General features: G+C 39.0%; 1 protein-coding gene across 2 annotated transcripts in view; it reads left to right on the forward strand.

Annotated features, from left to right (window-relative positions):
* Positions 1–14,375, forward strand: part of LOC126210353 (X-ray repair cross-complementing protein 5) — a 167,742-nt gene that overhangs the window by 67,827 nt on the left and 85,540 nt on the right. For both annotated transcript variants that reach the window (XM_049939567.1, XM_049939568.1), the window contains exon 6: positions 13,237–13,380. In XM_049939567.1, coding sequence (XP_049795524.1) covers positions 13,237–13,380 — 144 coding nt within the window. The remainder of the gene's footprint in view (positions 1–13,236; positions 13,381–14,375) is intronic.

A 14,375-nucleotide genomic window follows, 5' to 3' on the forward strand; every position in this document is an offset into this window, starting at 1 on the left:
AATCATACTCCTTTCAAGCAAACTATTCCTCCTATAAAATCTTTGACGTTGCAGTTCATACCATTTGGAAAAATTGGACAAATTCAACCTCTCAGTGTTTGTTTTTTCTGTGCCTATAAAACATATTATTTATCGCACTATCTGCAGCAATGCCTTAAAGGATAGCCTGTTTCTTGATAAACTCCACGATAGACTGTTTCACATTTAGTTGCATGCCCTCCTATTCCATCAGTTCTCTTCACCCCATTACAGTGATAAGATTCTGTATGCATTCCTTAAGAGCGGATACCTAGCTGAACGTCCTGCATGGTATGTAACTCCCAAGGAGTTTGTCTTCGATCTCGATGGAGTGAATGTTTGAGATTAGTGTGGCCCACCATTGTTGTCGAGGCATTGTGCAATTTAATGGTTTGTTTTGAACATTTCTTGAATGTCAATGATGACCATTTTGTGGGGTATAATACATGCATCCCATAGAAGGTTGATTGCTATACCCCAGACACTCATTTTCTGTTGCTCTCCTAAAGTGTGGTGAGTCATAAGCAGCTGATACTTTTCCTGTCATAACTGTTAATACAATACTTTCAAATGAGCCTTACTAAAGATTGAATTTGTGACTCACACTCAAGGCGTTCCTTGTCAGATGGTAGGTGCAGAAGTGAAGGGATTACAATTTGCTTGGTGCACAATATCTGGATTCAGGGTGTATATGACCCAGGACAACCGGGAAATGCGGGAAAAACCCAGGAGTTTCATCATCAGGGCGAAAACTGAGAAAATCTGGGAATTTTTCAGAGTTCCGGGAATTCTTCATTGTTTTAGTTTTCAGTTAAATTTCTGTAATTTTGACTGGTAAGAACTGATACTCTAGCAAAGAATCCTACTGTATCCCCCTACTGGAGAATAATACTGCAGCATTAAAACATAAACAAGAGAAAAAGATAAATAAATAAAACTTAAGTTGCAAAGGAAAGTGCCATTTACACCAACAAAATGTCAAAGGCCTTAGGGCGAAGACTATGCAATACTTTGTAACAATAAACTGCTTTCTATGAGTGTGACATCACAGCTGTTTACATTAGGTTCGTTTGAGCAATTGCCAGCGCACTCATGCGCATGCGCAGTTGACTTGCGTGTGAGCAGTACCTTCCAGCTACTTGAAGTGTGGCTGTTAGCTGTATCGACAATAGCAGCAAGCAGCCAGATGCTAACGAGAAAATTTTTTTCTCTTTCGCCCTAGCTGCCAGATTCGCACATGCGCAGGAGTTGTCCAAGTTGTAGTAAGAAGAGGGTTTGTCTCCACATGCCCCATGTTTATGCTACGTGATTTTTCTGTTTCCTCTTCGTTTACAGCTCCCACATCAAATGAAAACAAAACGGATTTCTGTGGTCAGGACCTATCGAGTGAAGTCAAATACATTCACATAATTATGGAAGGCAAAAATATATTATTAGTTTCAATTTTCTGATTTTATTTTATTTCCAAATTTTTAGGAGTTAAGCCTTGCATAACAATGAAGTTATTTTTGTCAGTTTGCCAAAGACATTTCGCTTTATTAATCTTTACCAATGAGGCAATCAATTTATTTGAAACGAAGCATTTCATTCCACAGTATTGGCTAGTTCCAATTGTTCGCTGAATTTCAAGCGCACGTTTTCATCTTCTGCCATGTATGGCATTATGCCATAATAAAGAACCAAACTTGAGATAGTACAGTACTGGTACTCCAACAAAATTTACATCCCAGAAACCACTCTGAAAAGCTTAATATGAGGTGGGACCTACTTCATTGTGAATCTCGACAAACCGATGTGCAGTTCAAGACGAATTATGCATTTTAGTATGGTTTACGAAATGCCAATGCTGATGTCCTGTTTTGTTTTTTTTATATATGGCATAATGTAATATCTCTTCATGCGGGCTTCTTAGATCACTGCAGCTGCACACACGCAATAATACCTGTTCTCTGGCGCTCTCTGGCTACTGCCGAAATGAACCTATGTCTAACAGTCTCAGAATAGTATTGGGAATGGTGGTTTGAAAAGTGTTACTTTCAAAGAAAATTTCTTTCTACACAAGATGAATTGTGTTACATGTGAAAATGTGCGATGAATTTCATAATTAACAGAGCATTTGACACTTGGAAGAATTTCAAACCTAGAAGACCAGACGTTCATGTTTTCATGTCATTATTTTAAATTTACTTGTACATTTGTGTGATTATATCTTAAAGTATAAAACACGCAAAAAATGATCAATATTACATGTGAAAGCTTAGCTTCTCTTGTAGCTTATTAACCTTCAAGACCAATATTATATGTGAAAGCTTAGTTTTTCTTGTAGCTACACTATGTTTATTTATGTAAACCACTAACTTTTCCTCTTTGTGTGTTTGCACTACTTAACAGTGATCTTGCTGTTGGCTGACAATAACATGTGTCCCCACCTCCCCCCTCCTAACGTGCCGGGAAGTTCTACGCCAGTATACAAAACGTTTACCATTCAAAGGATTGACGAGTTTTACAGTTCTGAGGAAATATCTATGGAAAGCCTACTGTCACTTAGCATGGAAGAAGTGTATTTTTGCATTGGAAAAAGTATGTTTTTTAACTGGGATATCTGGGAAAAGTCTGGGAATTTTTTTTTCCCCCTCATTCGTGTATACACCCTGGGATCCTCCCTTGTGGTGGTGGAGTTTGGTCTACTGGAACCTGAACTGTGAGTATGCCTGTCCTCATCTTCCCACTGCAGTCCAACATTGGGCCACTGTCACATCCAAATGCCTCACAAGTGTGGATATTGCATAACTGGGCCAAAGGGAAACCCACAGTGAGGCCCGTTTCAAACTGTCATGTTGTGATAGAGCTGTCTCAGACGTGTATACGGCATCTCCACGTCCTTCATAACAGTCAGTCAACATCTGACCTGTTCGTGTGCCTTATAGAACCCACCAGGCCTGGTAACAAGACTAAAAACAAACAACACTAACATACAGTGGTCTCCAACCGTGTCACATAAAAGTAGAAGAGATAACACTACATAGCTTTCAGGATTATTGGTTCCTTCCTTTAGGAGGAGAGAGCAGTAGGTTGGCGAAGGTTAAAAAGAAAGACAGAGCGAGTCATGCAGACCCCCAGGATGAGAGGGAGCCGCCTGTAGTTGGCAGTGTGAGTGATATCTGACTGACTTAGGGGACACGTGATGCGTGACTATGAGCCACATGTAATGTGCAAATTGACTGACAAAATTCACACAGGTGTAGCCCCATGGGCTTGTACGTTATGGCCATTAGGTCAACAGCCGGTGTGGTGTTAGCTGAAATGAGGTGCAAGACCTATATATGTGTGGTTATTCTTTGGAAGACTGCAAGTTAATTGGATAATTAACCACACACATATAGCACGCATACTAACATTTTGTTTTGTCTAATTTATTTGAGGGTAACAGTTCCCAGGAAGAGGGCACAGAATTGCAAGACAGGGATAGCTGGAGGAGAGAAATGCAAAGCTTTAGAGGTATATGTGAATATGATAAAGTTCGTAGCATTTTTCCATATGTTTAATAAACACAAAAGACACACATAACAGAGAACTTCATCATCATTAATATATTCTCCTTCACAATCTACAATAGTCCGCCAACGATAGAGTAACTTTTCGATTCCACGACTGTAGAAATTATGTGTTGTTGTTGCGAGGAAATCGTCAAGTCATGTTCAGAACACATTTTCATGAGAAAGGAAGTTCACTGAAGGTTGTTTGATAGAGAACAGAAATCGTGAAAATCTGAGGGTGCAAGGTCACGTCAATAAGGTGGGAGCGGAATGAATTCCCGACCCAACTCCTGTATGGTGTTTTTGTCAGTCTAGTAGAATGATGGCAAGTGTTATCATGAAGTAACATCACTTCACACAGTTTTCTTCGTTGTCCTTGGATTGCTTATGCAAAATGTTTCAGTTGTTGACAATAAATGTGAGCAGCGGTGTTTACACCTCGGGAAGTAATTCATAGTACACCACACCATCGCTGTTCCATCAGATGCATAACAGTATGCTTTGTGAATACACACAGGTCTTTGTTCAGGGAGTTGTTGCTTTGTTTGGGCTCAACGATTCTTTTCTTTTCCTAATGTTACCATAAAGACATCATTTGTTATCATCAGTAATGATACAGGATAGTAATGGTTGGTGTTGGTCACAAGCCAATTGGGGACAAGCAAACAGAGATGCACATACAGCTACCCTCTGATTTTTGTGATTTTGGCGTAGAGCGTGTAGTACCCATGTGTCCAATTTTGGAATCTTCCGCATTCCGTGCAAGTGTTGCAGAATGGTGGAATTATAATCACAGTTCATCGTATTTGCCAGTCCTTGGGTATACTGACATGGATCATTGTGGATTAACATCTTTAAACAATCTTCATCAAACAATGAAGGTCTTCTTGAGCTTGGAGAGTCACTAATGTCAAAACAATCCTCCTTAAAGCAAGAAAATAATTTTCTTGCCGTGCTCTGTCCATTGGCATTATTCCCATGCACATCACAAACGTTTCTTGTTGCTTCCGTTACTGTCAACTCCTGTATTGATCTCAAAAAGAAGAATATGTCGGAAATGTTTTGATTTCTTCACTTGACACTCGCATTTTCTAGCATCCACATCTCCACTCAGTATCTCCAAATGACAAAATGACTGTATGTAAACTGAAAAAACAACAGTGAACTACAAATAAAAAATGACAATTGAGAAATAATCCCATAGCAACCAGAATATCAACATGCAAAAGAAAAGTGGTACAAACTTATGCACCAACCTAATAGATGCTGGCTTTAGGGAAATTAAAAAAAAGTGAATCATCAGTATGGATATTAAGAGATCAAGTCACAAGAAGTCAGCACTGAGAGAAAGCAGAAAATTGAAAAATGTGTACAAGAGCTATGCAAGGGAAATGAACCTGAAGTCAATATCATGGAATGGGAAGAGGAGGTTGATGAAGAATAGAAAGAAGATATGATAGCCTACTGCAAGCAGAATTTGAAAGAGAACTGCAAGACCCAAGTCGAAACAAGGTACCATGAGAAATGCACATTCCCTCAGAGTTATTAAGATCCTTGGGAGGCTTCCTATGACAAAACTATTCCATTTACTTGCAAGATATATTCCCGAGAGATGTAGGAACACACGAGGCAATGCTGACCCTACAAATCATCTTAGAAGATAGACTGAAGAAATGGAAACCTGTGGTTGTAGCATTTATAGGTTTAGGAAAAAGATTTTGACAATGTGACTGGAATGCACTTTTTGAAACACAAGGGAAACAACTTCTACAGAAGCCAGATTGCAGTTATAAGAATTAAAGAACTTGGAAAGGAAGTGGTAGTTGAGGAAAGGAAGTGAGATAGTATTGGAGCATATCTCCAATGTTATTCCATCTGTATATTGAGCAAGCAGTTTGGAAACCAAGGAAATGTTTGGAAATAGAATTAAAGTTCAGGGAGGCTTGGCTATGACATTGTAATTCTACAAAGATGGCAAATTACTTGGAATATCTGGTTAGCAGAATAGATAGTGTATCAAAAAGAGCTTATGATATTAATATTGACAAAAATAAAATGAGGGCAATGGAATGTAGTCAAATTAAACCAGGTGATGCTGAGGGGAATTAGATTTAGAAATACAACATTAAAAGTAGTTGATCCATTTATTTGTTTGGGCAGTAAAATAACTGATAACAGCTGAAACAGAGTGGATACAAAATTAGGCCTGGCAGTAACAAGAAAAGCCTTTCTGAGAAAGATACTTTTTATGAGAGTATTTGTCTGGAATGTAGTTATGTATAGAAGTGATGCTTGGACAATAACAGTTCAGGGGAGGAAAGAATAGAAGCATTTAAAATACAGTGCTATAGAAGAATGTCTAAGATTAGATGGATACATCAAATATCTAATGAGAAGATACTGAATCAAGTTTGCGAGAAAAGTATTAAAACTTGTGAGCTGCAAAGTTTTATAGCTTCCTTTGGTTGTTTAGCAAACTTACACATAAAACTTGAACAAACTCAGAGATGGTAGAGTTGGTACCCATAGACCACTTGACTTAGAATCACCGCATGGTATTTCAAAACTTTTGATAACAGAAATTAAAAAAAAGGAAAGTAGAGTCCCAGTCTGCAATTATGGCATGTAAGAAAGCCATATTGTCCAAAAATTACTTGTTTAAAGCTGCCAGTCCCACCAACCCGTCCCCACCCGTACCCTACTCTTTCCCAATCTGTGTGTCTCATTTCTAATGGTTACTTAAACACAGAAATTTAATACTTATTGATAATTGTTTTATTGGTTTAGGACATAAAATATCACTAAAATGCAAATACTGGCAATGAAAGGCTGCATTCTATTATTAGTAAATATTTTAAATGCAAACATTTTAGGTTAGGCTTTACCATGACTATTATTGTCATTAAATGAAACAAGTTTACTATTACCTGTTTATTTATCTCCACGACACGTTTAAACCTTTGAAATGCATTGTGGAAATAAATAAACAGTGACTGGTAACAGTAAACCTTGTTGATTCATTTGATTAATAAATATTTTTAACATGTTCCCATCAAACAGATGCTTACTGACACTCAGTCCAAGGAGAAATTCTGGAAGAGACTTAAGATCTATTTGATATTAAAACTGGTGTGCTATTAGGAGACAGCCTATCACCTATGTTCTTTAACCAGGTTCGAGAGAAAGTTGTAACAGAGAGCCATACAGAGCAAGCCATGACGTGACCGTGTTAAGATTGAATGCTTAGCATTTACTGATGACTCGGCCGTACTCTCCACAAACACTGATACAGCGTGCACCCAGATTGAAATTCTGAAGAAATGAACAGAAAAAGACAGTTGCAGATCTCCCTTGAAAAGTCGGGATTTATGACTGATATGAGTGCCACCGTCCTTGGCACTGAATTTGGCCATATTACCCGATTCCAAAACTTAAGCACCTCAATGAAATCATTGCAGAGGACATCAGAGAAAAAGAGGAAAGTAAGACTCACATTGTTAAATTGGAAATGGCATACAGGGCTATCAGCCTATCACTAAATTGTATGATAATAGAAATATTAGCAGAAATGTCAAAATCTGTCACCACAGTACAGTTATTTTAGGTCATTGGTACTACAAGGCAATAAATTTGTAAGTGATCAACTATCGTAAAAAGCCTTTCGCACGATTTTCGCAACACACAAGTGATGCAAAATTGTCTGCATCCTGTACAGGCTGTGATCTCATACATAACCAACAACAAGAGAAATCAGCAGAAGACGTAACTGACATCGATATCTGGCCATCCACTGGCCCCCTCCCCTCCAAATGCCACACCAGCCACTACAGTAGTGAATAATGGGCAAATAGTTCTAGGTTAATTTAGTTTAAGACAATTTATTTTTAAGTAACATTTGTCTTGGTGTATGTATGTATGCATGCATGGTGATGAACAGAACATGTTCAAAATGCGTTGTATTATGTTAGATTAAACATAAAATAAATTAAAAGTGTCTGGTAGCAGAAATTACAAATAAATAATTACCACACTGGAGTTCAGAGAATGCCGATTCATCAGAAAAGTAGTAGGACTTAGAAGAACCATGATGGCGGGTGGAAGATGTGGAACAATGTGGAGGTGTAACATCTCAGTGAACCTGTGAATGACGTCATAACGAAACAACTCCTGAACTTGTGTGGCCATGTAGAACACTTGCACCCAATTGGATTGGCAAAAGGGATACTGATGTAATACAAGAGTCTCCATCCCCACCATTCAAATACCAGATACCTTGACAAAGTCAGAGGACACCTAACCTAATCTGGTAATATCAGGGCATTATACACTAGAGGACTACATACAGAAGTAATATTAAGAAATGGATGAATGAGGTTCCACTCAAGTCACAGGAAAGGAGAAGAAATTCTCCAAAGAACCAAGACAGCAGATAACCAAGCGCATGAACAATTACTGCCGACAGGGAAGGGAAGGGAAATCTGAACCTTAGTACACACACACACACACACACACACACACACACACACACACACAAAGCTATACAGATATGTAATTACAGTGGAACCTAGCATGGCGAGCATAATTCGTTCCAGAATCTTACTTGTAGAGTGAAACACTCGTCAAGTAAAACAATTTATTCCATATAAATTAATGTAAAATACGATAATGCATTCCATGCAGAAAAAGTACTAAAAGTTTTATATTATTCATTCCATTTATTCAAAGAAAATTATACATAAAGTATTATATACTTTAAAAAGAAAGATGATGAGACTTACCAAACAAAAGCGCTGGCAGGTCGATAGACGCACAAACAAACACAAACATACACACAAAATTCTAGCTTTCGCAACAAACGGTTGCTTCGTCAGGAAAGAGGGAAGGAGAGGGAAAGATGAAAGGAGGTGGGTTTTAAGGGAGAGGGTAAGGAGTCATTCCAATCCCAGGAGCGGAAAGACTTACCTTAGGGGGAAAAAAGGACGGGTATACACTCGCACACACACACATATCCATCCGCATATACACAGACACAAGCAGACATTTGTAAAGGCCTTTACAAATGTCTGCTTGTGTCTGTGTATATGCGGATGGATATGTGTGTGTGTGCGAGTGTATACCCGTCCTTTTTTCCCCCTAAGGTAAGTCTTTCCGCTCCTGGGATTGGAATGACTCCTTACCCTCTCCCTTAAAACCCACCTCCTTTCATCTTTCCCTCTCCGTCCCTCTTTCCTGACGAAGCAACCGTTTGTTGCGAAAGCTAGAATTTTGTGTGTATGTTTGTGTTTGTTTGTGTGTCTATCGACCTGCCAGCGCTTTTGTTTGGTAAGTCTCATCATCTATCTTTTTAGATATATTTTTTCCACGTGGAATGTTTCCCTCTGTTATATTCGTATTATATACTTTATTATTCATGATACACAACTAATTCTTTTTTACCAGGAAGCTGTCTATAGTCATTTATTTCTGCCAATGCTTCAACACTTGGTGAAAATACGACACAACATTGTCGCCAAATAAATTCGTAACACATGTAGCGACTGCTTTATTGGGTTGGCAATTTTCAGTCTTCCGGTTCCCAGGCTTTCAGGATTTCTCTTATTGTATCAGAAGATTACTGCTTTGTTGTTACCTCCTCCTCCTCCTCCTCCTCCTCTGTGAAACACCCTGAAATTCCATAAATCTCAAAGTCAAGGACTAGTCCTGAAGGGGCAGCCAACACAAAATTTTTAAGCCCTTCAGGATTTGGCTTTCCCCTGACAAATTGTTTTATTGCACATGCTCCAGTAAAGGGATCATTTGTTCATCCACTGCCACTTCAGGAGTTCGAGGTAAACAGAGGCATGCTCTCTTTACACGTTCTAAAAGTGGCCTTATTTTCCACAATTTATCTTTCCTTCTAGTTTCCTCTGTTACAGCATTATCGCCTGTCATCTTCAAATTACTTCTAAAGGTGAAGTATCGGTCTCAAGTCATTATTTCAGTAATGCTAATAACTCTTGTTGTTTTACCCCAGTACATCCTAACTCTAGGATATCTCAAACAAGACATTAGTATTGTTGCTCCAATAAATACCTGCAATTCCTTGGCAGACAGCTTTAAAGACCTTCCAGTCTGCTGTAAATATCTCATATTGGTAAGTTCAGACGTATCCTTAAAAAAGGCCAAGTCAAAGTATTGCTGAAAGTAGTGCATGATCTGCTTATTATTATGTTCTGCAACTCCTGTGGGCGAGAAGGTAGCCTGGAGTCCCTCAAACCTGAAATTTGGAAACAAAGCATGAAGGAAAGATCGAAAATATCTGGAATAATAGAAAATTATTTACAAGAAGGTATTACACTTACCTTTTGCATTTCTCCCAAAACATCCTGCGATTCTGCGAAGAACTCTCGTCATCATCAGAATTATCAGTGCAGCTGCTACTCTGTTCACTTGGGGAAGGAACATCCGATTGTTGCACAGCATCATCTGCCAGATCAAAATCACCATCCTCCTCCTCCTCACTAATCTCAAGATCTGACACGTCTCCATTCAAAAGAAGTTCTAAAATTTCTTCTGAACTGAGCTTTGATCTGTATCCTTTAAGAAAATGATTGTTTTAACATTGTGCCTACTTTCCTTACAGAAAATAATGATAGTAGTGGATCAGATAATGTCATTGAGCAACAGTCAAAACACGAAATGTATTGGAAATTAACAAAGGTAATGACCACTATTGCCTACAAAATAGTGCTCAGAGATGGGGCTGCACGTCCCAGTGTCCACTACAGTGGACATTACTGTTTTGCAACGATAATTTATGGAAATACACAGTACTACCAAACCTTATTGCACAGAATGGTCGTATAAGCACCACTTATAGATGCTGCCTACTATAGGTCCTTTTTTCATAAAATATGTTTCGAAAAATACACAATAATAACGGAGAACTCACCTGCCATTGTAACAGGTCGTAAACAAAGCTGCTACTTGGCGCCAAGTGATCGTAGTGACCGTTTCTCCCGCCAGATGGCTGCAGCATACAGTCCATTCAAATGTGCCACAAGTATTACAACGAAAAATGCAGAATCTTTGACAGCAGGACAGGAAACTCGATGTCCATTATAATGGACATCAGGTCTCAGGAGTATAGGTACTGATTCAAATGCCTCAGAGTAACATTTGACAATGTACTCTGGCCAAAGCTTCTTCCAAGCAGAAGTGAGAGTTCTCTTGGTAACACCTTCCCACACCTTTTCAATCATCTTGATGCAAGCAACAATGTTGAAGCGATATTTCCAAAACTCTCTGAGAGTGAGTTCAGTAGCTTCAGTCAATTCAAAACAATGGTCGAAGAGTGGTTTAGTGCAGAGCTTCTTAAAGTTAGCAATAATCTGCTGGTCCATAGGCTGGTGTATCGGAGTGGTGTTTGGAAGGCAGAAATTGGATCTTGATGCAGAGAAATTCTTCAAGAAGGCAGTCTTGTAGACCTGGAGAATGGGCAGGAGTTAACCATAACAAGCAAGACATGGAGTGGCAGATTCATCTCAAGTGAATATTTTTCACTGAAGGACCAAACATTTCATTGATCCAATCACAAAAAAGATCACGTGTCACCCAAGCCTTGTTGTTGAACCTCCACATCACATTTAAACTGTTCTTCTGAACTTCACACTTCTTGAAGACCTATGAAGTTTCTGAATGGTAAACAAGCAGTGGTTTGATTTTCAAATCGCTGCTTGCATTGGCACAGAATAGCAGTGTGAGACACTATTTCATTGGCTTGTGACCGGGCAGTGCATTCTCCTTTACTGTTACAAAGGTACATTTCCGCATCTTTTTCTAGAGTAGACCCATCTCATCACAATTAAAAACCTGATGTGACGGATAACCCTGAGAATCTACGAGCATCGTGAATTGCTGCTGAAGTTCTCTGCTGTCTTTGAGTCAGAGATAGCTGCTTCGCCGTTCCTTACAATGCTGTGGATGCCAGTTCTTCTCTTAAAATTCTCGAACTACCCATGGGCGCCCTTAAACACTTCTTCGGCCAGTAATAATCCTGGCGTCATCTTAATGAAGTCAGCAAAAACCATTCACACCTTCTGACAAATGATGTCTCGTTAATATTGTCGCCTTGCAATTGCTTTTCATTTATCCGTACGAGGTGCAACCTTTTGACATCATCCAGAATATGAAACCATTGTTTCGATACTCTTGTTACTCCCTTTGAAGCATCTATTTCCTTAATCTCATCCTCGTTCTTGAGGATAGGGCAAACAGTTGATGCAGACCGATTTTATGTGCGTGCTAAATCAGCAATGCTCACACCACTTTCACCTTTTTCATGATTTTATGTTTCAAATCTATGGTCATTTGCTTTCTCTTACGGTTGTCTTCTTGCGGCTTTACCTTTGGGGACATTTCTATGACAATTATTAAAATGTGCACACAAAAAAGCACTTTGTGAACACAAGTTCACAAAAATGCGTGATCCCAAGCTGCGCTAAGATAGTAACAGAAAGAGTGTTGTACCCAGACTGCAGTATGTACTAAAGACATTGTTCATATGCCACTGCCGACAATCGAAGGTGTTCACATTGTTGAATGTTTCCCCCTGCCACACGCAAACGGCTGGTGTCATCACACTAAATCCTCCTCAGTTGTTATGCAAAACATCGCTTGATAAACGAGTACATTTTTTACAGTTTGTTTTGCTTGTTATGCAAATCGCACTTTCTGGGAAGCGCTTGTTAAGCGAGGTTCCACTGTGTTAAACCAGCAGGTCCTTTTGTGGCAGAATAAGAGGCTGTCACTAAAATTGTTCCCAAAGATACACAGTTTAATATCTATGAGTGACAAGAAAATTTATACACCCTGGCATTATTAAATGGGAATGAGAGGGCTTATTTTCTGTATGAGGGAGGTCAGGCTGGTGATTCTTCTGGAAAATCTCAAATTTGCAGATAATTAGATTTTACCTGGCAAATTCGGGGAAGTCTCAGGGAATTTCAGGAATTTCATAAAATCTCATGGAATTCTGCATTTTTTACCTAGTATTGAAATTTAATTTAATGACAGGTTGCTACTTACCAGAAAGAAGACACATTAAGTTGCAGACAGGCACAATTAAAAGACACTTACATAAAGCTTTCACCCACAGTCTTCATTAGTAAAGCACACACACACACACACACACACACCGTTCATACACACAAGCAAGCACACCTCATGCACACATGACTACTGACTCCAGCATCTCCTAGCTGGAGTTTCCAATGTTTAATTTTAATGAGTATTATAAGTCAAAAATTTGAAAATGCTTAATATTTCAAAGTGTGTTAAAATATTATTGAATATAAATTATCGATGTTAAAAAAAATGCTCTTAAGCTACTACTTATTGCTAATATATGTCAACTGAGAGAAAAGGAAAGCCGTTATTGCTGTATACCCCTTCCCTTCCCCCACTCCCCGTCAATGCGTGAGGAGCTTTTAATGACACCATCTTCCTCCCCATACGCGGAATTCTCAGGGAATCCTTTTTTTCTAGTTTGAGAAGCCACCCTGGAGATGGGATATGGGCAGTGTTCATCGTTGTTTGTAGTATAGGCCACTTTAAGACTGTGACATGTAATTCTGTAATTCTCATTAGACAGTTGTCAGCAACAGTGTTTGTCAATATTAATTTATTGTGATTCTTTTTCTAGGTTGATGGTTCTATCGTGTGCAATTTTAATGATGCAATAGAGCATCTGTTGCATCTGCAGAAGAAGAGTGTCAAACCAACCCCGTGGAATATAATCTTGGAGATAGGGCCAGACATCCGTATACCATTGTCTGGGTACCGCAAAGTAAGTTCTGCCTATTACTGCGGCCTTGCCGTAGTGTGTTTATTCCCTTAATACAATTATGACGGTAAGTCAATTATTATCCACAAAATAGTTATAAAATTTTATTGTAATCAAATAGGAAACTTACAAGAACATCATTTTTTAATATAGTCTCCTTGCGTCTCAACGCACTTGGTCCATCATTGTACAAGCTTCCTGATGCCCTCATAAAAGAAGGTTCTCGGTTGAGCTGCGAGCCAGGAATGCACCGCTTCTTTCAACTGCTTCGTCCAAGGCAAATTGACGGCCCCTTAAGGCCTGTTTGAATGGACCAAACAAGTAATAGTCAGAAGGGGCAAGATCGGGACTATATGGAGGATGATCCAGTACTTCAAATTTGAGTTTCTGGAGCGTTTCAGCAGTGTGTGGATGGGCATTGTCGCGCAACAGCACACCACCTTTTGACAGCAATCCTCGGCCTTTGCTTTGAATTGCAGGCTTTAGCCTAGCAGTAAGCATCTTACTGTAATGTACACTGTTTATTGTTGTGCCTCTTTCCCTATAATGTTCCAGCACTGGACATTGTGCGTCCCAAAAAACCATAAGTATCAGTTCTCCTGCGGATGGTTGGGTCTTGAACTTTTTCTTGCATGGCGAATTTGGATGTTTCCATTCCATACTCTGCTGTTTACTCTCTGGCTCATAATGATGGATCCATATTTCATCACCAGTAATGATACTGTCTAAGAAGTCGTCCCCTTCGTTACCACAGTGATCCAATTATTTTTTTTTTATTTTTTTATTTTCTATTTATTTATTTATTTATTTATTTTTTCCTCCAGATGTCCAAGCGTGTTTGTTTATGCAACTGTGTGAGTTGTTTTGGGACCCATCTTGCAGAAACTTTATGAAACCCAAGTCTGTTGTGGATAATTTCGTAGGCAGAACCGTGACTAATTTGCAGACAATGTGCCACTTTGTCAATAGTTAATGGTTTGTGCTACCGTTTCGGAATT

This window comes from Schistocerca nitens, chromosome 10 (assembly GCF_023898315.1).
Source record: "Schistocerca nitens isolate TAMUIC-IGC-003100 chromosome 10, iqSchNite1.1, whole genome shotgun sequence".
Classification (NCBI taxonomy): Eukaryota; Metazoa; Arthropoda; class Insecta; order Orthoptera; family Acrididae; genus Schistocerca; species Schistocerca nitens.